This window comes from Protopterus annectens, chromosome 6.part0 (assembly GCF_019279795.1).
Source record: "Protopterus annectens isolate FY-2018-M chromosome 6.part0, PAN1.0, whole genome shotgun sequence".
In the NCBI taxonomy this organism is placed as follows: Eukaryota; Metazoa; Chordata; order Ceratodontiformes; family Protopteridae; genus Protopterus; species Protopterus annectens.
Genome location: NC_056737.1, coordinates 1,577,966,679 through 1,577,994,144, shown reverse-complemented (window position 1 = coordinate 1,577,994,144; position 27,466 = coordinate 1,577,966,679). Strand labels below are relative to the sequence as shown.

Below are 27,466 nucleotides of genomic sequence, written 5' to 3'. Positions count from 1 at the left end.
ATGACCTCAGGCAAAGTGCCATGTGCTTGTTCCCACACCAAAAGGTCTGCCAGCCTTTCAAAAGTGGTGGCCTGACAATCACTCACCCATCTATGAAAGTAAGTGCTTAACTCTGAAATATAATCACAGACACTTTCATCTGCCTTGCGTCTATGCTCACAAACCTTTTTTTCTGTAAGCTTCAGGTGTTAAAACAGACTTGCTAACATTGTTTTACATTTTTATAATTTAAACAGTCAGCATCAGACAATTTAGAAACCGCAGTTACAGCTTTACCATGGAGTAAATGGGTCAGGAACCTTACCCAGAGCACTTGGTCAACATTATACTGTTTACATACCCTTTCAAATATATGAATAAAACTATCAAAATCACTATCCTGCTTCTGGGGTCCAGTTAGTCCCTTACCCATTACCTCCAAGACTCTGATGAAGAGTCAGCATCTCCATTTCATGCTGATGCTGCTTCTCCTTCTCTTCAGCCTCCAAACACTGCAGTCTCTTTGATCTCCAAATGCCAAACACTGCAGTCTCTTTGATCTCCAAATGCCACAGTCTGTCTTTTTCTTCAATCTCCAAATGCTGCAGTCTCTCTTCGGTATCTCAAAGTTACAGTTCATGGTGATGCTGCTTCTCTTTTTCTTCAGCCTCCAGTTTAAGCCTCTTTACTTCCAAATGGATTTTTAAGTCCTCTGAGGAAAATGTGAGCTGTCCTGTCTCTTAAGGCTACACATCCCCATCACAGGGCTGGCTATCTCCCTGGTTGCTGGACCGTGGTGCAGCTGCAATTAAGGCTGAAGTCGTATCCACTTTAGTCAGGTTAGCATGCACCAGTCCTTTGGCTTTGCACACCTTGGCTAACTAGTTCTGTCAGCTTGCTAGAATCCCCTGCTGACATCTTTGCCTGCTTTCCCTGACTAACAAAAATAAATAAAGCTGTTGTGAAACAAACTCTGAATGTTTACCTTGTGGCTGTTGAGAGTACACACTCCTTTAGGGACAATTGCTTACAGGCTACTGAAGATCAATTAAAATCCCATCATTGCTACCAATAAAATGTGATTTTTTTAAGAATAAGGGTGATGTGCAAAGCTGCAGTAACTACAGAGGGATAATAATGATCAGCCACAGCATGAAGTTATGGGAAAGAGTAGTGGAAGCTAGGTTAATAAGGGAGGTGATAATTATTGAACAGCAGTATGGTTTCATGCCAGGAAAGAGCACTACAGATGCAATGTTTGCTCTGAGGGTGTTGATGGAGAAGTATAGAGAAGGTCAGAAGGAGTTGCATTATGTTTTTGTGGACTAAACATACGACAGGCTGCCTAGAGAAGAGTTGCGGTACTGTAGGAGGAAGTTGGGAGTGGCAGAGAAGTATGCAAGAGTGGTACAGGATACATGCAAGGGTAGTATGACAGTGGTGAGGTCTGCGGTATGAGTGACAAATGCGTTCAAGGTGGAGGGGAGATTACATCAAGTATCGGCTCTAAGTCCTTTCTTATTTGCAATGGTGATGGACAGGTTAACAGACGAGATCAGACAAGGAGTCCCCATGGATTATGATGCTTGTGGATGATGATGTGATTTGTTATGAGAGTAGGCAGCAGGTTGAGGAGACCCTGGAGAGGCGGTGATATGCTCTAGAGAACACAGGAATGAAGGTCAGCATGACTAAGACAGAATATATGTGTGTGAATGACAGGGAGGACAGAGGAATGGTGAGGATGCAGGGAGTACAGCTGGCAAAGGTGGATGAGTTTAAATACTTGGGATTAACAGTTCAGAGTAATGGTGAGTGTGGAAGAGAGATGAAGAGAGTACAGGCAGGGTAGAGGAGGTGGAGGAGAGGGTCAGGAGTGATTGGTTACAGACGGGTACCAGTAAGAGTGAAAGGGAAGGTCTACAAGAAAGTAGTGAGACCAGCTATGTTATATGGGTTGGAGACGGTGGCACTGACGAAAAGACAGGAGTCAGAGCTGGAGGTGGTAGAGTTAAAGATGTTAAGATTTGCATTGGGTGTGAGGAGGATGGACAAGATTAGAAATGAGTGCATTAGAGGGTCACATCAGATTGGACGGTTAGGAGACAAAGCCAGAAAGGCAAGATTGCACTGGTTTGGACATGTGCTGAGCAGTGATGCTGGGTATATTGGGAGAAGGATGCTAAGGATGGAGCTGCTAGGTAAGAGGAAAAGAGGAAGGCCTAAGATAAGGTTTATGGATGTGGTGAGAGAGGACATGCAGGTGGTTGGTGTGACAGAGCAAAATGTAGAGGACAGGAAGAAATGGAAACAGATGACTGCTGTGGCGACCCCTAATGGGAGCAGCTAAAAGAAAAAGAAGAGGAGGACGTGCCCCTATACAGGACTAGATTTGCACAGTATTTCAAATGCAGCTCTCTGTATCCAACACGATTTCCCCCAAGAGCACAGTGGGAACACTTTCCACTGGGACTGGACTCTCTTTTTCTCCCAGATCACAAACAAGACCCACCTTTGGTACACACATACATAGACACACACAAAACACACACAACCACACACACATACACACAACCACACACACACACACACAACCACACACACATACACACAACCACACACACATACACACACACACACCAGACATATATACACACACACACATATACACACATACACACACACACACACACATATACACACACACACACACACACACACACACACACACACATACACACACAACACACACATACACACACAACCACACACACATACACACACACACACACACACACACACACACACACACACACACACACACACACACACACACACACACACACACACACACCCCTGACAAATTCACCAGCTGTGTCCCCTCCCCCCAGATTACAGGGTAGCTGCCACCAGCCAAATACTCTAAGGCTCTTGCAAGAGGTAACCAATTATACTGTGTCAAATTAATACGCATATGAATAGTAGTGTGTGACAGAAGAGTAAGGGGAGTGGCCAGAGTGACAATGAAGCACATGTACTCTTCAAGATATTAAAAGTATTCACTAAAAGACCAGGCAACAAGGTATAAAAATATTTAATAATGGATAATAAAAATAGAAAACGAGAAAATACTTAATATTTAGTTACAATAAACAAAGTTTTCAGTCACAGGAAATATAAAATAATACAGCTGGACAGAATCTCACATGCAGAAAAAAGAAATACTAAACTAATCTCACTGTACTTTTCCTAACTAAACTAAAGAGAAAACTGTCCCTAGTTCACTCACTTAACATTGCAAGGCAAGATGTACTGCTGAGATGCTCACTTTCACAAGGCAAGATGAGATACTACACACTGACTGAACTGTACAACTAACAACTGAACTGTGAAAACTGACAGAGCTTTTATACATCAGATTTCAAAGAAAAACAAAAAACTGCTACTGCCAAAGTTCCACCCCTCAGCTGGTTATAGAATTACATTCACATCTAGTCACCTGACTCTGGTACAGTTCACATTCAGAAGTCTGAAAAGACTCTGTTGCAGCATTTTTTTTAACATAAGCAACTTTTACAAATACATTTTTAATACAAGCATCTGTACAAATTTATGGGACAGTCAAATTACATAAGATTATTTACAAAACTTCAGCCAGTCATGCTGGCATATGCCACACATGCACTGTCTCACTTCTGATACAGCTGGCAATACTTCAAAATGTCACAGAGGTAATCAGCAAGGTCCTGGAAAGTTTACCCAACAAGGCTGCCTATCCCTCCATCACAAAGGGTACCAGAATGCCTGCCTGAGCTTATCCTTAAAAGACGGACAGAAAAATCATATCTTCTGTTGTATATACCAGAGCCTGTTACAGACACTTCTACTGACAAATATTTGGCAGAATTGGACAGAAAAATAAATAAAAACAGATGTATGGTTACAGTACACACAATCCTGTTTCCAAAGCCCTGCTTTACAACACAGGTCCAGTTATGGCACTGACAATTACAGAAATAAAATAGTTTCTACAACATTGTTGATTGCTTAAATACTTTCTTTTTTAAACAGGATTTATAGTTATTGTAGTGAAAAGGCTGTTTACTGATCTTTTTTCAAAACCTGGATTATCATTAAACCATTGATACACAATCTAGTTAAATAGAATTGTAACAAGTACTCACTCAATGTATTCATTAAAATGCCACCACTGTCCTGAGAACGGTTACTGAGGGACTCTGTAGCAGACGCTTTTTGCTGTGGGTGAGATGAAGTCAGAGGTGTAGAATGAGATTTTGAGCTCTCATCTTCAGAATCACTACTTGAACTGTCACTGCTTGAAGTGGATGAATTTCTGGAATCTGACGAACTGTCTGAGCTGCTCATTTCTTCTATGATGCTAGCTTCTGCCATCAGTTCTGGAAAATTTCACATACAATCTATTTTTACAATCATAACACTAATGAAATTAAAAAAGCAGGCTAATTATTATACTGTAAACTTATTTTTTTAACTTTAGGAGGCATTTTCTAAACACAACATAAAACAATCGGACAGGGAGGTTAGATAAGTTAAGCATATAAAGACAGGAGTCTTAAAATGAAACAAAACGTAGGATATAAAAGGTACTCAAGTGGTTTCTGTCAGACAGACGCTGAATTTGTGATGCACCTCCTTAAAGGAAAAGTGCAGGAATATGGAAGACCAGCAAATACAAGGCTGTGTCCCAGTAAGCTTGTCTGCTATCTCTGAAAGAATACCCTGCCACTTCTCACTGCTGTGGTTCCATACGTCCATCCATCCTCAACCTCTTTTCCCATTTTTACACATGGGATTGGGTTGTCACTTCAACAGTGTTAATTATGCTCCACTTTAGATAAAATGTCAAACTTATTCTGTCAACAGAAGACCTTCCATGCCAGGTCCTTGGTGGGTTTCATGTCATTTAACAATCACCATCTGGCAAAATATTGAAGATCCCAAGTCTGCAGATGTCTGTCTGTTCTAAAGCATGCAATGACATAACATAACATGATGGCTACACAAGTACAAGCTTCTCCAGAGCCTATAAGCTTGTCCCTTGCCACTAGCAAACACTTTCCTGCAAATCAAAAAATAACAATGAATGTTTAACACTCATACCACTAACAAGGAATAGCTTTGCACTTCCCAACTTAAACAGAATGTCAACAGCCATCTGCAAGGGGAAGAGGAGGGTGTATCCCTGGTCATACCGCTCAACTGTCCAGATTTTCACGGAATGTCCAGATTTTTGCCTCATATTTTTGGCCCGCTTCTCATAAAATTTGTGGTTTTCTCAAATCAATAATGAATGAAGTCACTACACAATGACATTTAAGTTTTAGACTTCATATCCTTCAGAAAATGCATTCTACTACAAATCTGTTATTCTAACAACTAAGTTTATAAAAGCAATATTTAAAATCTGTCCATATTTTTGGGCCTTTGTGTCCACATTATGTTAGGCATTGTCCAGATTTCTTGCGTTAAAAGGTTGAAAGGTATGTCCCTGACTCAAAGAGGGTCCTCTCATAGACTGGCTGAAGCAATGACAGGCATCACCTGGTAGGGTTGAATCTCAAACAGTAAGCAAACAGCTCAGATGGGAGTGTCTAAGCACTGTTTTGCCAAATACGTCACAATTCAGAAAATAATTTGCAAAGATTTGCAGAAAAACACAAAAAGTGGCCTAGGTACAGATGTCTACAGTGCAGACATTCTTAAAGCAAAAATTAAAAGCAGCAACTCAGCTAGAACGAGTCACATTTGCCCACAGCTAGCAAATGGTAATGTACTTGGAAAGTGTGTGACTGGAAACCTCAAGCCCTGTTCTCTTTGACACAAAAGAGAAACAGCTGGACCATCATCATAAGCTCAGAAAATTGAGGTTTCTGCTTCTGCAAAGGTAACAGAAACCTGTACTCACTGGGTTAAAGACAATTCTGAAATCACTTTCAGGAAGAAGTATGGATTCATCCTGAAGTAACTACTGTAAGGGTCTGAAGCTTCAAGTCTACAAGCAAAAGTAATAGCTACAAGAAAATGAGTTTTCTAAGAAACTAAAATATCAGCAAGCTTGCAGGCTCAAATGAGAACTGGGACAGCCTGTCAACAAAAAGGTTCAAATCTAGGCAGGAAGGTTTCTTCAAGGGATAACAGAAATGAAGTACTTTTTTCAGGAAATAAGAAGTTATGTACTCACCATAACGTTCCATCTGAGTAGGTATCTTCATTTGTCTGCAACCTATGGGATACGGATCCGATCTCGGATCCGAGCCGGCAACTTCTATCATAGCATATATCCGAGCTCCTAGCTCCTCCCCATTACCCATAATCCCCTGCCTACCCTAACTGACCTCAGATCAAGTTTGCCCCACAGCACAGCAGATAAAAGGTGTCCCAATGGGAACACATGCTAATAACACAATAACGATCATATCGGTCAGGGGGAAGGAGGGGGGGATGGTTGCAGATAAATGAAGATACCTACTCAGATGGAACGTTATGGTGAGTACATAACTTCTTAATCTGAAGTAGGAACTTCATCTGTCAGCAACCTGTGGGACAGAGTCCCCAGCTACCTAAATCTTGGGTGGCCTTCATGGAAGGATATTCCAGAGCACTGCAGAGCCAAAGGACGCCCTACCTCAGGAAACATCTATTTTATAGTGGCTGATAAAGGTGTGAGATGAAGCCCAAGTAGCGGCGGAACAAATGTCATCCAGTGGAACCCTAGCTTGAAAGGCCGCAGAAGTGGCAACGGCCCTAGTAGAATGAGCATGGACTCCTTGAGGTGCAGGCCTCCCCGAGCTCTGAAATGCTAAAAGAATACAACTCGAGATCCATCGAGAGAGAGAAACTTTAGAAACTGACTTTCCGAAATTTATACAGCTGATCGGATTGTCTATGATCAGCAGTTCTATGTATATAAAAACGTAGTTGTCTGTGTACGTCTAAGGAATGTAGCTTGTACTCTCCTTTGTTATGAAAGTTGGGGAAAAACACTGGGAGATTGATGGATTGATTGATGTTCGCTTCCGAAGATACCTTATGTAGAAAAGACGGATTGATCCTGAGGTAAACCCTATCCGGGTGAAAAAACAGATATGGTGGTTTGACACAAAGAGCTTGTAATTCCGATACTCTTTTGGCTGAAGTTATGGCCACCAAAAAAGCTGTCTTCCAAGAGAGAAATTTGAGATCAACCGTGGCCGCCGGTTCGAATGGGGGACCCGTCAAGGCCTGCAAGACTAAGGATAAATCCCATGGAGGTACCACCTCTAACTGGGGACCTAAGGAGGAAGGTACCCTTGAGGAAGGCCTTGCACAGTTTGGAAGTGATAAGAGGGCCAGACTCTTGTCCCACATGGTAGTATGAGATTGCTGCCAGTTGTACCTTGACTGTGGAAGAACTAGCCCCCTGGTGAAAGAGAGAGGTTAGAAAATCTAGAACAGACGATATCAGGGCTGTAACAGGGTCTAAACGACAGTGTTCTGCCTAAATGGCGAAGCGTTTCCACTTACTCCGATAAACCTTCCTGGTGGAAGGCTTGTGAGCTGCTACAAGAATGGCTTTGACCGGTGATGAGATCCCGGGAGTCCTTATGAGGAGTGGAACTGGAGCAACCAAGCAGTCAGCTTGAGGTTGACCAGGTTCGGAGTCGGAAGACCGGGAGGATGAGAGATGAGATCCGGAATGGGATCCAGAATCCATGGTGGATACACTAGGTGAGACCAAAGGTAAGGGAACCATGTCTGACAAGGCCAGAATGGGGCAATGAGGATCATTTTGCTCCCCAGCTGCCTGGCTTTCTGTAATAATTTCAACATCAGGGGAAGAGGAGGGTAAGCATAAAGCAGACCGGGAGGCCAAGCATGAACTAGAGAGTCTCGGGACTCCCGAGGGGATCAGAGCAATGTCGTTGCATTTGGTGTTTGAAGGAGAGGCAACAAGATTGCCCCCATCGGGCAAATACTTCCTCTGCGACTCGGTGGTTGAGAGACCACTCGTAAGGAGTCAGGATAGTACGACTGAGCCTGTCCGCTAGAATGTTGGACCGTCCCGGAATGTGCATTGCTATGAGAAAGCGGTTGGTGGAAATCGCCCATTCCCACACTCTCATGGCCTCGCGGCAAAGGGGGTAAGACCTGGTTCCCCCCTGTTTGTTGATGTACCAGACTACCGACATGTTGTCTGTCTGTACCGCAATTGTCCCTACCGGAAGAGAGTTGTGTAGTGCCTGCAACGTCAAAAGCACCGCCCTCATCTCCAGGACGTTGATATGCAAAGAGGTCTCTACGTCATTCCATGTGCCTTGGACTGTCCTGCCTGAGAAATGCCCACCCCAGGCGAGAAGCGCCCGTGGTCACTGTATCGACTGGCGGAGGTAATGAGAAGGGATGTCCCGTGTGGAGGTTGGGAGACCGGAGCCACCACAGGAGCGATTTTCTGCAAACCCTGCTTAAGGAAATGGGGTGAGACAGGGGGTTGCGAGACAGGGACCATTGTACCTGGAGGGTCCACTGCAGAACCCTCATGTTCAACCGGGCTAATGGCAGCAGAGGGTTGCAGCCGCCATAGATCCTAGGGCCCTCAGGATCAATTCCGCCGAAGGAGATTGCAGTTGAAGGATGGCCTGCACGTGCAACATCAGGTTCCGAAGCCGATCTGGAGTCAACAACGCAAGCATCTGTCTGGAATCCAGTCTCGCCCCTATAAAATCCAGTACTTGTGTAGAGGTGAGAGAGGATTTGGTCATGTTGATGGTTAATCCTAATAGTGGAGCCAGACTGAGGAAATAGTCCCTGCATGAACAAAGTAGATGCCTTGTTGGGGCTGTGAGGAGCCAGTCGTCCAGGTATGGAAAGACCTGAATTCCCTGGAGTCTCAGGTGGGCTGCTATTACCACTAGGGCCTTGGTGAACACCCTTGGGGCTGAAGTGAGACCGAAGGGGAGGACCCTGAATTGAAAGTGACTGGCTCCCAGCCGGAAGCGGAGAAACCTCCTGGAACGCCTGTCCACTAGAATGTGATAGTACGCATCCTTGAGGTCTATAGAGTACATCCAGTCGTCCTCCAGCAATAAGGGAGGACGGATTGCAACGTGACCATTCAGAATTTTTCTTTGGGTACTGCCAGGTTTAGGAAAGAGAGGTCAAGAATGGACCTCAAGTCCCCCGTCTTTTTTGGCACCAGAAAGAACCTAGAGTAAAACCCTGATCCGACTTGATCTGGGGGGATGGGCTGGATGGCTCTTTTTTGTAGAAGCTGCTGAATTTCTGCAGCAGCAGCCTTCCTCTGACTGGGTGGAACATCGGGAAGGCTTCTGATTCTGGGGTTTACTATGAAGGGAATTTGGTAACCTCTGGATATAATACGAAGCACCCAGCGATCCGTTGTTATGGACTCCCATTTTGCCAGGTGCCTCGAAAAACACCCCTCGACTGCCTCCAGAGTGGAGCAGTCGGGAAACCCCTCAGGGGTTCTGCGTGGGCCTCTCAGAGACCGGTTCTCTGGACCCAAAATTCCTAGGACCCCCTCTGCCTCTGGGGCGTCCTCCCTGTCCTCCTCTGCCACGAGAGGACTGGTTGTCCTGAGCAGACTGGGATTGATGCGATTTTCGGAACCACATCTTCTTCTGACCCTTTTGGTTCTTGGAAAAGGCCCTCTGGGGCGCAGAGAAGCGAACTCCGACGGCAGACAAGGTCTTCCCGTCTTTCTCGCTCTGGACAAGAGTGTCGTGAACGGTTTTGCCGAACAGTGCAGAACCATCAAAAGGGGCATTCGCGAATGACGCCTTAAAGGGTTCCAAAAGTCACAGTGACGGAGCCAGGCTTGTCTCCTCATGACAAGCCCGACTCCACCTGCTCTAGCGGCTCCCTCCATAGCATGAGACAACAGCCGCATAGAGGTGTTAGAGATAGAGCGGAGGGTGGCCATTCCAGAGGAGTACAGATCCTTGTCTCCCTCAGACATGGACCCTGGTGGGAAGCAGCGTATTCCTTAATTAGATCTCGCTGCATCCGAATAACGTGTGCCATGTAGTTCAAGGCCCTCAGAGAAGGTCGCTGAACTGAAGGCCCGCTTCCCAAGACGGTCCATCGCGCGAGACTCCTTGCTCGGAGGATGAACCGTGGGGCTCTCCTGAGCCAACTCTTTCTTGGTGGCTGCAGCCACCAACATGGCATCCACAGGGGGACTTCTGCTCCAATGTGATCTCTCTGCAGGGGGGCTCAAAATTTTGTCTGGACGCTTGGGAATCGGCTCTACGGTGTCCAGTTCCTTCCAAGCCCTAGAGGATATGAGATCCACTAGGGGGTCGGGTGGAGGGGACACCCAAGAAGTAGATGGTCCTGCCTCAAACGCCTCAAGGAATACGGACTCGTCAGAGGAAGCCTTGGGGGCAGACCACTCACCTCTGATTTTGAGCATTTCCATGATGTCTCCGAAGGAGACATCCTCGGGGGGGTGACCTAGGGGAGCCTTCCCCTTCATCCAAGTCCGTATCTTCGGTGAGACTCTCAGGGGAGTCCATGTGCCTCCTTTTGCACTTTGCCTTGTGAGGAATCTCCTCGGGGGGGGGGGGCTGTCCGAGGAGTCCTCACGGGCTGTATCCTGTTCGCCTGGAACTCCTAAAGGCGCTGAGGCAGGCTGCCCCGAGGGCCGGATGAGGGGAGCCAGGACCAGATGAGAAGGAGTGCGGGAGGGAGCGGAAGCCAGAACCGGAGGTCTAGAAGCACTCGACAGTGCCCTCTCCACCACAGTGAAGGCCGAGAGGGAGCCGCTCTCCAACGGATCCGAGATCCGACTCCCACTCGGATCCGAAGCAGGGATCGGACCCGGCGCCGAGAACGTCGGATCTGAAGGACCAGTGTGCTCCAACTGGGACGGAGCTGAAAGCACATCGAATCCCTCGGATCCGAAGTTCGGCCCACGGCTCAGAGATCGGATCCGACAAACTCGAGGGAGCAGTCGGAGCCGACGTGCCCAGCACGGTTGGCTCCGACCTACCCCCGGATCCAACGTGGCTCGGCTCCGAGCGCTCCGAACCCGGAATGCGGGTCGGAGAAGGAGCTATAGGAGCAAAAAAAGGGGTTGAGCTCCCACCCGGAGGGGGGGGGGGGGGAGAAGGCAAGAGCACTCCCATCTGCATCTGGGCCTGGATGAATCTCCTCATCCGGTCCATGTCCGCATCAGACATGCTAAAAGTGGATCTCGAAGAGGCCACCGAGGCAGACCTGGAGTGTCGCCTCGATGACCTCGACGGAGACCGGATCACCTCCTCCACGGGTCCCGGGGAGAAACAAGGGGATCGGATCTGAGGAGGAGGAGATCGAGAAGACAGAAGCCCTCTTGGCGGGCAGGGCCGATGAGGAGTCCTCGACCCGCCGGTTAAGGTGCTTCGCCCACCGCTTCTCTTTCCTGGCCTCCCTAGCCTCCGGAGCTGAAGCGGGAGGTTGAGTCCCGGTCGGAGGAAGGGAGGCAGGAGTGACCGCTACCGGGGGGTTAGCGGGCACTGAAGTACCGGAGGCCGAAGCAGAGTCTGGGGGTAGAAGGCCCGCCAGAACTAGCTTTGACCTTCGATCCTTGAGTGCCCTGGGGTTGAACACCGCACAAATCGTGCAACCCGAAGAGAGGTGTTCAACCCAAAGGCACCTAACGCACCGAGTGTGGCCATCAGTCAATGAAAGCTTGTGACCACACTCTGTGCATTTTGAAAAAATGGCTTTAGGGGCCTCCGACATTACTGTAGTAAAGCACACTCACTAGGCCCCTAACACTCAGTCACACACACACGCTGCGACCAGCGGGGGAGGGAGAAATATTTTAAATTAAATTAGATTTAAGCTGAAGCTAAAATAAAAAGATTAGTGTAAAGGGTAAACTACCACACACACACAGTCACTCAGAAAGAAGAAATAAAAACTTTTTTCTCACAAAAACGCTAAGAGCTCTGAACCTAGCTGTTGCTTGAAGAGCGGCAAACTAGATCTGAGGTCAGTTAGGGTAGGCAGGGGATTATGGGTAAGGGGGAGGAGCTAGGAGCTCGGATCTATGCTATGATAGAAGTTGCCGGCTCGCGTGATCAGATCCGTATCCCACAGGTTGCTGACAAATGAAGTTCCTACTTCAAACTGATTGTTTAGCTGGTGCTGGACCACAATCTTGTAACATCATGATACACACAAATAACTGCTATGTCAAACTTAAGATTTGTTTCTATTTGAATGCTTTCCAAGAAACTGAATAAGATACCAGCACACTTGCGTGCTCAAGTGAGAAAGTACAGTTGTGTACCTACCACAAATGTAGATGTTAGAGTGTATTCACTGTTGCAGTCATTACAATTGGGTTATCCTGCTGGCAGGCTACCCACAGTCGGCCTGAATTCCAAAGTCCTGGTCCGGCGTCGGTTGCTATTGCCTCCTCCCTGATGTCAGTGCACCAGGGGGTATAAAAGAGGCAGCCGACGCCATTTTCTTCAGTTTTTCTTGCCCCAGATGTCAGGTGCCCCCAAAAGGGTAGCCTAACTTATGCCAATAAACATGCATGCAGTAAAGTAAAACTCTACCTTCATCTACAAGCAAATACACCAAATAGGTTGTATAGAATAGAGAAGTACAGATTGGACCCAGCAAAGGAAAGGGGGATGGTGGGTGGGTAACCTGGACTGCAACAGTGAATACACTCGAACATCTACATTTATGGTAGATGCACAACTGTACTATGTTCATCGTGTTTCACTGTTGCAGTCATTACAATTGGGTTGAATCCCAAAGCTATGGTTGGGCGGCTGGGGCTAAATAGGATTAGGAGAGGCTATGAGGCCCTGCAGAACTGCAGTGGGAAAGCCTGCTCTAGATTCAGAGTAGAGAGGTAAGTGATAGTGCTTTGTAAAAGTGTGCACTGAACTCCAAGTTGCAGCCTCTAAGATATCTTTGGTTGGTACTCCTCTGAGGAAGGCTGCTGAAGTGGCTGCTGCTCTGGTTGAATGTGGCCTAATGCCCTTAGGCACTGAATTACCATGCTGTGAATAACAGAAACGAATGCAGTGGCCTATCCATTTTGAAATAGTATGCTTTGAGATCGCCTTTCCTTATGATCCTGCAGCATATGCCACTAGAAGTTGTTCAGTTTTTCTGAAAGCTTTGGTTCTGTCCAAGTAGAAGCGTAGCTGCCTGTGAATGTCCAAAGAATGCAGAAGTCTATCACCTTTATTCTGTGGGTTTGGATAAAAGGTAGGCAAATTAATTGTTTGATTCAGGGCCACACTGGACACTACCTTAGGCATAAATGTTGGGTTTGTCCTCAGAGAAACCCTGTCCTGATGGAAAATGATAAAGGGTTCCACAGCCATGAGTGCCTGTAACTCTGAGACTCGTCTTGCAGAGGTTATTGCTAGGAGTAAAGCTGTTTTCCAAGATAAGAATTTTATATCAGCTGTAGAGGCTGGTTCAAAAGGAGGCAGTGTGAGTTTTTCCAAGACATAATTTAGGTCCCATGCAGGTATTGGTGCTCTCCTTGGGGGGGTCTTACGTTTTTGGCCCCTCTGAGGAACTACCTTAGTAATGGATGATAGAATAGAGGTGGTTCTGTATTGTAGTGAGCTGAAATGGCAGAGGCATGAATCTTAATTGAGGAAAAGGATAGGCCTTTGTCCAGTATCTCAGTTAAGTATTGTAAAATCTGAGGAATATCTGGTACAACTGTGTCAATTCCTTGTGCCTGGTTCCAAGCACAGAATCTCTTCCATTTTTCTGCATAAGATTTTCTGGTGCTAGGCCACCTGGCCTCCAAAATAACATTCATCACTGCTTTAGACAGAGGCGTGTTTTGAATGGTTACATTATTCACCATGCTGCCAGGTTTAAGGTCCTGAGTTGGCTATGCAGGATCAGACTGTTTTGCTGAGTCAATAAGTGAGGAAGTTGAGGCAATGTCCAGGCTGGGCATTGAGACAAGCTCATTAGGATTGGGTACCAGTGCTGGCGGGGCCAGTCTAGGGCAATCAGTATCATTTTTGGCTTCTCTTGTCTGACCTTTAGAAGTACCTTGGAGAGGAGAGGCAGTGGGGGAAAGGCATATACTGTTAAGTTTTTCCAGCTGAAAGATAGAGCGTCCACTTTCCATGCTAGCTTGTGATAAGTCCTTGTGCAGAATTTCTGCAGTTGGCAGTTGTGAGGCGAGGCAAAGAGGTCCATGTCCGGGCATCCCCATTTCCTTGTTATCATGCTGAAGACTTGTGGATCCAATTTCCACTCGTGGGGATCCATTAGGTTTCTGCTTAGTTCATCTGCCAGAGAGTTTATCCTTCCTGGCAGCTATTGTGCTTGCAGATGTACTCAGTAAGTCAATGCTGTGTCCCACAAAGTCATGGCTAGTTTGCAGAGGGGGTAGGAATGTGTGCCTCCCTGCTTGTTTATGTACCACATGACTGTAGTATTGTCCGTCTTTATCAATAGTTGTCCTGGATGAAGTAGATCCTTGAAGACTGTCAGGGCATTTTGAACAGCTAGCATCTCTTTTTGATTGACATGTAGATGCATTTGGCTTGCGGACCATGTGCCCTGAATACATCTTCCTACCATATGGGCCCCCCAGGCATAATTTGATGCATCTGTTGTTAATGTCTGCCTGGCTGTGGGTAAAGGGAAAGGCTGTCCCTTGTTGTGGTGACAGACCTCTGCCCACCATCAAAACTCCTGTTGCAGGCAAGGAATGAGGGTAATTATTGTTTCCAGGCTGTGGGAATGTTGAGTCAAAACACTTTTTAGATACCATTGTAGTTTCCTCATATGCAGTCTTGCATATGGAATTAGCAGTATGCAGGATGCCATGAAGCCCAAAGCCTGCAGAATTTTTCTTGCAGATAACTGGGTCTTTGTTGCCAACATTTTGAAATAAGTAGTCAGTTGTCTTTGTTTGTCTGGCGTGAGGCAAGTCATCTGGGCAGTTGTATTTAAGCTTGCACCCAGGAACATTATCGCTTGTGAGGGTACTAGTTTTGATTTGTTTTAGTTTACTGTGTACCCTAGGCATGTTAGTAATCTTTTTTACAAATGCCAAATGCTGTAGTAGAATGTCTTTGTTCTCTGCTTGAATAAGGCAATCGTTCAAGTAAGGATAAATTTGTATTTCTCTGTCTGCTATATGCAATTACTGGTGCCAGGCATTTTGTGAAGACCCTGTGCGCAGTAGATAAGCCAAAGGGCAGTGCAGAGAATTGGTAGTGCATTGAGCCAGCTATAAATCTGAGGTATCTTCTGCATGAATGTCTGATTGGGACATGCAGGTATGCCTCTTTTAGGTCTAAAGTCACAAGCCATGCCTTCTTACCCAGCATGGGCAGAAGCTGCTGCAGAGTCAACATTTTGAATTTCGGAATATCCAGAAATGTGTTTAGAATAGACAGGTCCAGTACTGGTCTCCATGCATTGTCCTTTCTGGGCACCAAGAAGAGTCTTGAGTAAAATCCTTGTCCCTGCACTTGCTGTGGCACTCGCTGAATGGCCCTCATGTCCATGAGGGCTGAAACTTGTTTTTGAGCCTTTGCCCATTGATTGTGTGGCAGGTCTGGCATTCTGTTTGCCCTTGGCAGGGTGTGAAAATGGAACCTGTAGCCTTGAGAAACTATATTCAGGACCCATTTGTCCTGGGTGATCATGTGCCAATTTTGTGAAAAAAGTGCTAGTTTTCCCCCTTAAGGGGCTGCCAAAAGATAAGTGCTCGGTGCTGGCAGGGGAAGTCGTTTCCTGTATGGCTGTGATTTATCTTCTCCACTTTTGGAGGTAGAAGCACCCCATTGTTTAGACCTGTATGAGCCCTGGGGCTGGGATCTGCCTCTGGGCTGTCTGCACCTGCCTCTTTGCGGCCTATCTGACACTGGAAAGGACCAACTCTTTGCAGGACAGTTCCTGCTAAATTTGGGAGGTTGTACCTGTAAGAAATCCTTGACTGTTTGCATAGATTTAGCTTTGTCCTCCATTTTCTTCAACACGTCTTCTGCTTTAACACCAAACAAGGTATCATGCTGTAATGGAGAATCTAATAATTTTGCTTTAACATGATCAGGCAGATTCTGTTCCTTTAACCAAGCATGCCTCCTAATGACAGAACCAGTAACAGCGGCCCTGCAGGAGGCCTCCATAGAATCAAAACCACATTGCAAAGTATGATTTCCCACTTGTTCAGCTGCATGCAATAAATCCTGCATTTCTTTGTTTTCTGCACATTCAGAATTTGTCAACATTTTCTGTTTTAGTAGTGACATAAGATATTGTTGATATTTAAGCATACGAAACTGACAATTTAAGGCCCTTACAGCCAAAGTAGCAGAAGTGTAAATCTTTTCCCCCCATCTGTCCAGGGCCCTTGAATCCCTAACAGAGGGAATAGAATTTTTTGCAGTGGACGCCTTGACCCCTTTGGGACCCTGAGAAATAGTTTCTGGGTCAGCAGCAGGGTTTCTATAAAGAAATTTATGTGAATCAGGAACCCTGTAGTATCTGTCTGGCTTAACAGGAGCTGGTGGTAGAGAGTCAGGAGTGAGACTGGACTCTATAAATACATAATCTACAATGTCTAAAACAGGAGGAATAGCAAGGGGCCTGTGCTGTGGTAGTAAAAGAAAATCTGAGCCTTTTCTTAGATTCTGAGTGATCTTGGCTTTTCCAATGAAAATGCTCCCTCATAATATGCAGGGTCTCCCCAAAGGAATAATCTTCAGGAGGAGAGGCTGAAGGGATAAATTCTTCAGCATCAGAATCCTCGTAAGGAGGAAGAGAGTATATCCCTGTTCAGAAGAGGAATCAGAGGAAATGGAAACTTGATCTGAAGATTCATATTCTGTCTCTTGCCTAGGTCTCTTACCAGGAGGGGGATGGGAACCCCTGATCAAAGTAATTAGGTCTTCGGCCATTTTAAGCATCTGTTTTTTAGGCATGGAGGCCTGTCCTGGTGAATGTTGTACTTGTTTCTTTGTCTTTAGAGGTGCTTTAGTCTTTGCCTTTGAAGCTGAAGTTGTTTTTACATATAACTGTGTAGGCCTGAAAACACCCTCAGAAGCCGATGCCTGCTCAGCGGCTCCGGACCCATCTGAGGGAATAGTTTCCGAGGGTCCAATACCTTGAGTTTCCAGCGGCCTAGCCGGCTCCACGTGGGAGTCGGAAGCGGCCTGTGGCTCTGAGGTAGCGGGCGTCAGGGGCTGCGAAAGCGCCTCACTGAGAACCGGCGACTGGCCTAGCTGAAGCCTCATCGTCTGTTTTGGACCTCGGATGCCTGTCCTTTTCTTTGTGCTTTTTATAAATTCCGGTAGTCGGCTGTTCCGACGGCATTATATAATTAAATCTTCTGCCAAAATAATGAAATGCAAAATCGTACCGATGCTTAGTAGTGCGTTGGTTAAATCTCGCACAAAACCGACAACTAGCAACGTTGTGGTCAGGGCCTAGGCAAGGAATACAGTAAGAATGAAAATCCTTATGAGGTATTTGCTTCCCACAAGAAATACAATTAACTTTTGCTGACCAGTCTGGAGCAAGAAAAAAATTTCCCCAACGAGGTATTGAGCTTTAATGAAGACTTCGGATCTGAAATTCAAACTTGAAAATCTCAGGAGTCGGCCGACCGGCACTTGCGAACTGCTTTTGCTTCGGGCACTGCACGGCAAGAAAGACTGAAGAAAATGGCGTTGGCTGCATCTTTTATACTCCTGGCGCACTGACGTCAGGGAGGAGGCGACAGCAACCGACGCCAGACCAGGACTTTAGAATTCAGGCAGACTGCGGGTAGCGTGCCAGCAAGATAACCCAATTGTAATGACTGCAACAGTGAAACACGATGAACATCTGGGGCAGCCTGTCAACTAAAAAGTTCAGTTCAAATCTCCTAAACAAAAAGGGTAACAGAAATTAAGCACTTCTTTCAGAAACTTTGTTTAGCTGGTTTTGGACCACAGTCTTGTCCTCCTTAAGATCATGACATGCCAAAACTTGAGAATAATTTCAACTTGGAGCCACAGGTCTGCAGAGTGTAGTGCTGCCCAAAAACCTCAGCATTTCCAAAGCACCAACTGTTATTTTATTTATTTATTTAATTACATTTGTTGACTGGGAGTGTCCGACTGGAAGTAGGTCCGTTTTCAGCGGAGGCTCGGAGAGAAAAGCTCCACAGTTAAAATAAAGACAGTAGTTACATTGGATTACATAGCGATTAACAATTTACCATAGCAATTAATTACAAACATATTTACAGATGAAGAACATAGTACATCAGTAGACAACTAGAATCTTTATCTGTGAAGTACATAACAGACATTAACAAATGTTACAATAAAATGTTCCTGCTGTATAATAAGTACTAGGCTTATGAACATCTGAGCTTGCTATAATCAAGGTTAGTTAGTGGGGTGGAAAGAAAGGTAGTGGCTGGATGGGGTGGGTGATATTAGAGTGGGAGTTGCAAGGGCATAGCCAGCATGTTTTTAGGTGTGCTTTTAGTAAAGTTTTGAAGTGGGTGCATGATGGTACGGAGGTAATTGTGGGTGGGAGGGAGTTCCATAATTTGGTTATGGTGCAAGAGAATAGTGCTTCACCAGCAGAGTTATTGGCTTTAGTGATCTGCAAGTGATTTTTGTTGCTGGATCTTAGTGGTCTGGTGGTGCGATAGGGTTGGAGTAGATTCTAGAGGGATGGGACATTTAGTGGATGGTTTATTAGTTTGTGGGCGAGTGATAGTTGATACCACTGAAGAAGGCGAGGGAGTTCAAGCCAGCCCCGTTCAGCAAGTGAGAGACAGTGGTGACTACGGCAGGATGCCCCTGTGGCGAATTTGGCGATTTTGTTGTAGCAGGTCTCTAGCTTGTTTAGATCACATTGCCTTAGGTTGGTATATATTGGAGAAGCATAGAGTAGGGTGGAGATAAGGTGGGAATTTGCTATTGAAATCTTTGCTGCTTTGATGAGAAGTTGCTTATTTCTGTATAACGCTCCTAGTTTTTCCTGGACTTTTTATGGTCATGGATATGTGAATGTCAAATTTTAGTTTATTGTCTATTTCCACTCCTAGCAACTTGGTGTGTTCAGTTGGGTATATAGTGGTGTTGTCTTTTGCTGTGATGTTAAATAGAGAGTTGTTTTGAGTACGTTTGGTGGGTTGGAAGATGAGTAGTTTAGTTTTGTTTGGGTTGAGTATTAACTGGACATCGGATAACCAAGTTTCAACAGAGGAAAAGGCTTCCTGTGTGACTTTTTGCAGTATGGGTAGGGAATGGGCTGAGCAGATGATGGTTGAGTCATCTGCGTATTGTATGAGTGTGCCATGTTTGGTGGCAGAGGCTAGATTATTGGTGAAAAGAGAGAAGAGTAGGGGTCCAAGGATGGATCCTTGGGGAACCCCTATGGAGACAGGTAGTTGGGGAGATATGTCATTCGGCCATACAACGGATTGTTGGCAGTCAGACAGGTAATTCTAAAACCAGTTGGTGACTGATTGAGAGAAGGATAGGCTATTGAGGACAGAGATGAGCTGTTTGTGTGGGACCATGTCATATGCTTTAGATAGTTCTAGGAAAGTAGCAGAGGAGAGATAGCCATTGTTTTTATGCTGAAGGATAGTGTTAGTAAAGGAGAGTAAGACAGTGGTGGTGCTATGGTTTGGTCGGAAATCATGCTGAGTACTGGAAAGGAGATTTTTAGTAAGGAGGTAGTCTGAGACCTGAGAATGTATGCATCTCTCTCTAGTATTTTGGAGAGTGGAGAGAGAATAGCTATGTGGCGGTAACTGGTTAGTTCTGTGGAGGGTCCGCCCTTGTGGAGGGGAATTATATGCGATACTTTCCACAGTGTGGGAACGTAACTTTCTGACAGAGATCGGTTAATCAAGATGGATACTGGGTAGGCCAGAGCATCAGCTGCTATTTGTAGGTATTCACTTGGGAGGTTGTCTGCTGCTAATTTGGTGGGCTTAAGTTTAGTTAAGAGTTTTTTTATGTTGGAGGTAGGTAAAGGAGAAAAAGAGAAGGCAGTGGGGAGATTACTAGTTGAAGGTGTGGGTTGGAGGGGAGGGGGGGTTGTGTTGTTTAGCTAGTGAGAGTATGGTTTGTGTGAAGTGTGTGCTGAATGAGCTAGCAATGTTTTTGGAGGAGTGAGGTATGTTAGGAGGAGGGGGACTGTCTTTACCTAGGTGGAGGATGGAGTTTATGGAGGACCAGAATTGTTTGGGGCTGTGTTGGGAGGAGTCTAGGGCAGACTGGTAGTATTGGAATTTGTCCTGTTTTATTAGCTTTTTAACTCTATTGCGTAGTTCTAGGAATGTCTGTCTAGTTGAGGGGGTTTTGGTTTTGCGCCAGTACTCCCAGGCTTTATCCCTGTTTTTCATTTCTGACTTAGTGGTTTTCTGTAGCCATGGGGAGGGTTGTGCTTTCATTCTGGAAAGTTTTATGGGGGCATGGTAATTAAGGATGCTCAGGAAGGTAGTATTAAAAAAACTCAACTGCGTCATCAAGACTGAGGTACTTTAGGGGATGCCAGTTACATTCTTTGAGGGATGAGATAAATGTGAGTGGGTTAAAGTTTAGTTTTTTACATATTTGATGGTAGATTACAGGTTTAGCTTGGTATAGGCATTTTTTGAGTAGAAATGTTGGGGAGTGATCACTGAGGCTATCTGATAAGCAGCCTGTTATATATGACTGGGGGCTCTTACTGACTAGTATCCAATCCAGGGTAGTGTGCTTGCTGGAGTTTTTATTTATCCTGGTTGGTGATTGGACTAATTGGGTGAAGCCATGAAGATTTAGATGACGGGTTGGATTGTTGCCAGAACAGGATTGCCAGTCAATACTGAAATCACCTATAATGATAGTTTACTGGGGGAAGATGATGGGTAGACCAGCTGAGGAGGTTTTCTAGTGGCGAGATGTTTTGGTCAGGTGGGAAGTAGCATCCAATTATGTTGATGGTTTTGTTTTGGTTTATTTTGAGGTTGGTATATATTATTTCTTCATTGCCTATTTGTGGAGCTGATGATTTTAAGATCTGGATGTTTAGATGCTGTTTAAATATTATAGCTAGAACGCCTCCTTTCTTGTTTAGCCAGTTTACCGTGTGCCGTAACCAGTAGGGAGTATTTGCTCACTGGTAATGTGAGGGTTTAGCCAGGTTTCTGTCAGGATGACTATATCTGGAGAGTACAAGTCTATGGAGGCATGGAGTTCATGAACTTTGTTGGATATACTTCCAATATTTAGGCTTAGTAGAAGGAAGTCACTTGGCTTTCTATTGGCTGTGATATGGAAGAATAAGAAGTTATGTACTCACCATAACGTTCCATCTGAGTAGATAGACTTCATTTGTCTGCAACCTTTGGGATTCGGATCTGACCTCGGATCCGAGCCGGCAATCTTTTACAGCTTAGATCAGAGCTCCTAGCTCCTCCCCTTCACCCATAATCCCCTGCCATCCCTGACTGACCTCAGATCAAGTTTGCCCATAACCAAAAAGGCTGAAAAAGGAAACTAACTACCTTCCTTAAAAGGGCAGAGTAAAAACTCCTGGCCAAAAAACACCCGAAGGTCAGGGGGAAGGAGGGTGGGACGGTTGCAGACAAATGAAGTCTATCTACTCAGATGGAACGTTATGGTGAGTACATAACTTCTTAATCTGAAGTAGTTGACTTCATTTGTCAGCAACCTTTGGGACAGAGTCCCCAGCTACCTGTATCTTGGCCGGCCTTCATGGAAGGATGTTCCGGAGCACTGCAGAGCCAAAGGATGCTCTCCCTCTAGAGATAATATCCAATTTATAATGGTTGATGAAGGTATGAGGTGAAGCCCAAGTGGCTGCTGAGCAAATATCATCCAGGGATACTCTAGCCCGAAAGGCAGCAGAAGTAGACATGGACCGAGTAGAGTGGGCACGGACTCCCTGAGGTGTGGGCCTGCCAGAACTTTCATAAGCCAAAAGGATGCATTGTGAAATCCACCTCGACAAGATGACCTTCGACACAGATTCACCTAAATTAAATTTGGCAAAGGAGACGAACAACTGGTCGGATTGTCTATGACCAGCCATTCTATGAATGTAAAAACGCAGCTGTCTATGCACGTCTAAAGAATGCAGTTTGTAATTTGTTCTGGTATTCAGGAAAGCAAGCTGGCAGATTAATGGATTGGTTAATATTTGCCTCGGAAGCAATCTTAGGAAGGAATGAGGGACTGGTCCTGAGGTAAACCCTATCCTTGTGGAAGGTCAAATAAGGAGGTTTTACACATAGGGCTTGAAGTTCAGAAACCCTCCTAGCTGAAGTAATAGCGACGAGAAAGGCTGTTTTCCATGGCAAATGTTTGAGATCAGCTGAAGCTGCAGGTTCAAAGGGGGGAGCTGACAAGGCCTGAAGTACTAAGGTCAAATCCCAGGGAGGCACTACTTCCTTTATTGGAGGTCTGAGTAGGAAGGTGCCCTTCAGAAAGGTCTTGCATAACTTCGAGGTGATCAATGGACCCAGGTCATGTCCCACGTGGTAATGAGAGATAGCTGCTAGTTGAACTTTGACTTTGGAACAGCTAGCCCCCTGATGAAAAAGCCCTAAAAGGAAATCTAAGACGGTGGGCAAAGTACAGTTTTGTACCTACCATAAATGTAGATGTCCGATAGATATGCAACTGCAGTCCTTACATATGGGTTGTCCTGCCTCAGGCAGCCCTCGGTCGGCCGGATTCCAAAGTCTGGGTCCGGCGTCGGCTGATGTCGCCTCCTCCCTGACGTCAGAGCGGCTGGGGTATAAAAGCATCAGCCAACGCCATCTTCCTCAGTGTTTCTTGCCCCAGATGCCAGGTGCCCTCCAAGGAAGGCTAAATTTAGAACTGGATAAAAATTCCAGACAAACACAATAGCAATAAACAGATGCACCATAACAGATATCCCCAGCTAAGTATAAAAGGAGGGAAGTGGACCCAATACACAGAGGGGTAGGAGGGAGGGAAAACCTGACTGCAGTTGCATAGCTATCGGACATCTACATTTATGGTAGGTACAAAACTGTACTATGTCCTTCAGGAATGCAACTGCAGTCCTTACATATGGGTTGAATACCAAGCTGGGGGAGGTAGGCTCTAAGATAAGGATGGTGTAGCTAAAATGCCCTGCAGGACTGCCGCAGCAAAGCCTGCTCGGGATCTGGAATATAAAGGCAGGTGGTAGTGCTTGGAAAATGTATGCACGGAGCTCCATGTAGCAGCTTCTAGAATGTCCTTTGTAGCCACCTCTCTTAGGAAGGCTGTGGAGGTGGCTGTAGCTCTGGTGGAGTGTGGCCTGATATTGGCTGGCACACCCTTTCCATGGAAAGAATAATAGAATCTGATGCAATGTCCAATCCATTTTGAAATTGTTTGTTTGGAAATTGCCTTTCCTTGCACTCCCGGAGCGTATGCTACAAATAGTTGGTCAGACTTTCTGTTGGCCTTTGTTCTGTCCAAGTAGTAGCGTAGTTGTCTGTGTATGTCCAAAGTGTGCAGCAGCTTTTCCCCTTTATTTTGAGGATTGGGGAAGAAGGTGAATTGCTTGATTTAGAGACACCCTGGATATCGCTTTTGGCATAAAAGTAGGATTGGTTCTTAAAGAAACCCTGTCCTGATGAAAAATGAGAAATGGAGGTACTGCCATGAGGGCCTGTATCTCCGAAACTCTTCTTGCTGAGGTAATTGTCAACAGGAAAACTGTTTTCCAGGAAAGAAATTGCAATTCTGAAGATGCTGCTGGTTCAAAAGGAGGAAGAGTTAATTTTTCCAACACGAAGTTGAGGTCCCATGCAAGCACTGGTGGTTTTCTGGGAGGCTTGATATTCTTTATCCCTCTTAGAAATTGTCTTAGTAAAGGATGTGAAAACACAGGAGGATCAGTGTTGTATGATGCTGAAATTGCTGAAGCGTGTATTTTTATGGAAGAATAGGAAAGTCCATTATGCAGCATTTCTGCCAAGTATTCCAGTATCTGTGGGATGCTCATTACTGATGCATCCTGTCCCTTGTTGGTATTCCAGATGTTGAATCTCTTCCATTTGGCTGAATAAGTCTTTCTGGTGGAAGGTCTGCGTGCTTCCAATAATATTTGTTGAACTTCCTTGGAAAGAGAGATATGGGTAGAAATCATGGAACCCTCCAGGCTGTCAGCTGCAGAGTTTGCAGGTTGCGGTGAACCGTTCTGTAATTGTGCTGAGTCAAGAGTAGAGGCCATTGAGGCAGGGGCCACGGGTTGGTGCAAGTTATGCTCCTTAGTAATGGGTACCAGTGCTGTCTTGGCCAATCTGGAGCTATTAAGATGTCTTTCGGTTGCTCTGCTTTGATCTTCAGTAACACCTTGGTCATTAATGGTAGAGGCGGGAATGCATAGATTGTTAGAGAGTACCAGCTGAATGAGAGAGCATCTATTCCCCAGGCTTGTGGATGGTGTGTCCTCGAGCAGAACTTTTTCAGATGTTGATTGAGGTGGGAGGCAAAGAGATCTATGTCCGGCCTCCCCCATGCATGAGTTATTTGAGCAAAAATGTCTGGATGCAACATCCATTCGTGCGGGTCCAGGATGTTTCTGCTTAGACTGTCCGCCAGAACATTGTCCCTGGCCGGAACAAACTGGGATTGCAGCTGTATGTTCAGTTTCAGGGACTTTTCCCAAAGAGTCATTGTTAGTCTGCAAAGGGGGTAAGAATGAGTACCTCCCTGCTTGTCTATGTACCACATAACAGTGGTGTTGTCTGTCTTTATTAGCAGATGGCCTTGTTGAAGATATTTTCCGAAGGCCTCGATTGCATGAATTACTGCTAACATCTCTTTTTGATTGATGTGTAGATGTACTTCCTGGGGGGTCCATTGCCCTTGAATGCATCTGCCCTCCATGTGCGCCCCCCATCCATGGTCTGAGGCGTCCATTGTAATGGTTTGGCTTGTTTGAGGTTTGTTGAAAGGCATACCTTTGTTTGACTGGCTTGCTTGGGCCCACCACAAAAATTCCCTTTTTAGACATGGAATGAGTGGGATAATTGCTTCTAAGTTGTGGCTGTGTTGAGACCATAGACTTTTTAGGTACCATTGCAGTTTTCTCATGTGTAGTCTTGCCAGTGGAATCAGTAGAATGCAAGATGCCATGAAACCCAGGGCCTGCAGGATTTTCCTTGCAGTCATCTGGGTGAGCTTTGCTAGGCTTTTGAAGTAATGTGGTAATTGTTCTTGCTTCTCTTCTGTGAGGTAACCCATTTGTGATTCTGTGTCTAGTTTGGCTCCTAGAAAAATTATTTGTTGGGATGGCAGTAGTCTTGATTTTTGTAAGTTGACTGTGTATCCCAAAGCCTGTAGTAAGTAAATGACATAATTCAAGTTTTTTGTCAAGGCTTGCTTGCTGTCCGCTTGTATAAGGCAGTCGTCCAGGTAAGGGTATATTTGTATCCCCTGGAGTCTGCAGTGTGCAATTACTGATGCCAGGCATTTCGTGAATACTCTGGGCGCAGTAGATAAGCCAAAAGGCAATGCTGAGAACTGATAATGCTCTGACCCTGCAAGAAATCTGAGGTATCTTCTGCAACTGTGTCTGATTGGGACATGCAGGTATGCCTCTTTGAGGTCCAGAGTAACCAGCCAAGACCCCTTGCCCAGCATGGGAAGGAGTTGCTGTAGCGTCATCATTTTGAATTTTGGTACAATGAGAAAAGTGTTTAGAGCGGACAAGTCCAGTATAGGTCTCCATTGCTTTTCTTTTCTTGGAACAAGGAACAGTCTTGAGTAAAATCCCTGGCCTTGTTCCTGAGGAGGAACCTTTTCTATTGCTTTGAAAGTTGTTTGAATGCCTCTGCCCTTTGATTTTGTGGCAGGTTTGGCATGCCTTGTCTTGTTGGTAAAGTATGGAAGTGGAACCTGTAGCCTTGGTCTATTATGTCCAGAATCCATTTGTCCTTTGTTAAAATGTGCCAATTTTTTGAAAATAAGGATAATTTTCTGCCTAAAGGTGCTTCTCTTTGAGCCTTGGTCGGCGGTGTCAAAGTCAAGTCATTGTGATTGTCCCTGTGGAGCAGGGGATGTCCCTGCGCCACCTCTCTGATTAGTCGGTTGCCATTGGCGTCCTCTGTAGGAGCCTCTGTATTGCCCTCTACCTCGGGTACTCCTGTTTTTTCCCCTTTGAAACTTGTCAATGTCTGGAAAGGACCAATTCTTAGAAGGCCAATTCCTGCTGAACCTTGGTGGCTGAACCTGGAGGAAATCCTTGACTGTTTGCACTGATTTAGCCTTTTCCTCAATTGATTTCAACACATCCTGAGCATTAGCACCAAATAGCTTTTGTTTTTCCAGAGGTGCATCTAGAAGCTTTACTTTAACATGATCTGGCAATGCCTGTTCTTTCAACCATGCATGTCTACGAATGACTGCCCCTGTCATAGCTGCCCTTCATGAAGCTTCCAATGCATCATAACCACACTGAAGAAAATGATTGCTAACCTGCTGAGTGTTATGGACCAAATCCTGCAAGGCCTTTCTGTCTAAAGGCTCAGGAGAGGTTAACTTTTTCTGCAAATCATCCATCAAGAAATCCTGATACTGAAACATATGAAAAAGGCAATTAAGGGCTCTCATGGAAAGTGTGGATGAGGTATAAACGTTTTCCCCCACCTCTCCAGGGACCTAGCTTCCCTGTCTGAGGGCAAAGGATTTTTGGCCGTGGATGTGGCCACCCCTTTGGGCCCCTGGGAAATTGTTTCTAGATCAACAGAATGGGCCTTAAATAAATGTTTGTGAGTTTCAGGAACCCTGTAGTATCTGTCCGGCTTGACAGGAGCAGGGGGGAGAGAATCAGGAGAAGCACTCTAATCTGAGTACACATCATCCAGTACATCTAACACTGGAGGGATAGTTAAAGGCCTGTGTTGGGGAAGCTTAAGGAAGGTACAAAGCCGCTTCCTGGAGTCGGAGAATTCCTGGCCTTACCACTGAAAATGCTCTTTCATGGAGTGGGGAATTTCCCCAAAAGAAATATCCTCAGGAGGAGAGGCAGAAGGAATAGATTCCTCCGCATCAGAATCCTCGTAGACCTGGAAGGACTCTTCCTGGGTATCTGAGTGATCAGAGTCACCAGAGGCTTCATCTGAAGAAAGGGTGTCTGTATGCTCAACCCTGGGCCTTTTGTCAGAAGGTGGCTGAGAACCTATGTCAGGATGGGCCTGGGAGCCTCTGATTAAGGAAATTAAATCTGCAGCTAAAGTCATAATTTGTTTATCAGTAGTGGGCTGAGGCAAAGCTTTAGGAGGGTGAGACTTAGCCTGGCTGGCAGCCTTAGCACGTGTGTAGGCCTTGATAGACATAGACATAGGGGGCCTAGCTGCCCCACGTGCTGGAGTCACCTTGTCCACAGGTATGGTCTCAGGCAAATCCTGGGCTTCAGTTTCTGGGGGAAAATCAACAACCGGCACCGGCGCAGGCTCCGGGGC

At 45.7% G+C, this 27,466-nt stretch overlaps 1 protein-coding gene across 1 annotated transcript in view; it reads right to left on the bottom strand.

Annotated features, from left to right (window-relative positions):
- The window catches only part of EAF2 (ELL associated factor 2), a 315,228-nt gene that overhangs the window by 52,473 nt on the left and 235,289 nt on the right, over positions 1–27,466 (bottom strand). Inside the window, exon 5 of the mRNA XM_044075022.1 lies at positions 4,164–4,397. Within this exon, the coding sequence (XP_043930957.1) occupies positions 4,164–4,397 (234 nt within the window). The remainder of the gene's footprint in view (positions 1–4,163; positions 4,398–27,466) is intronic.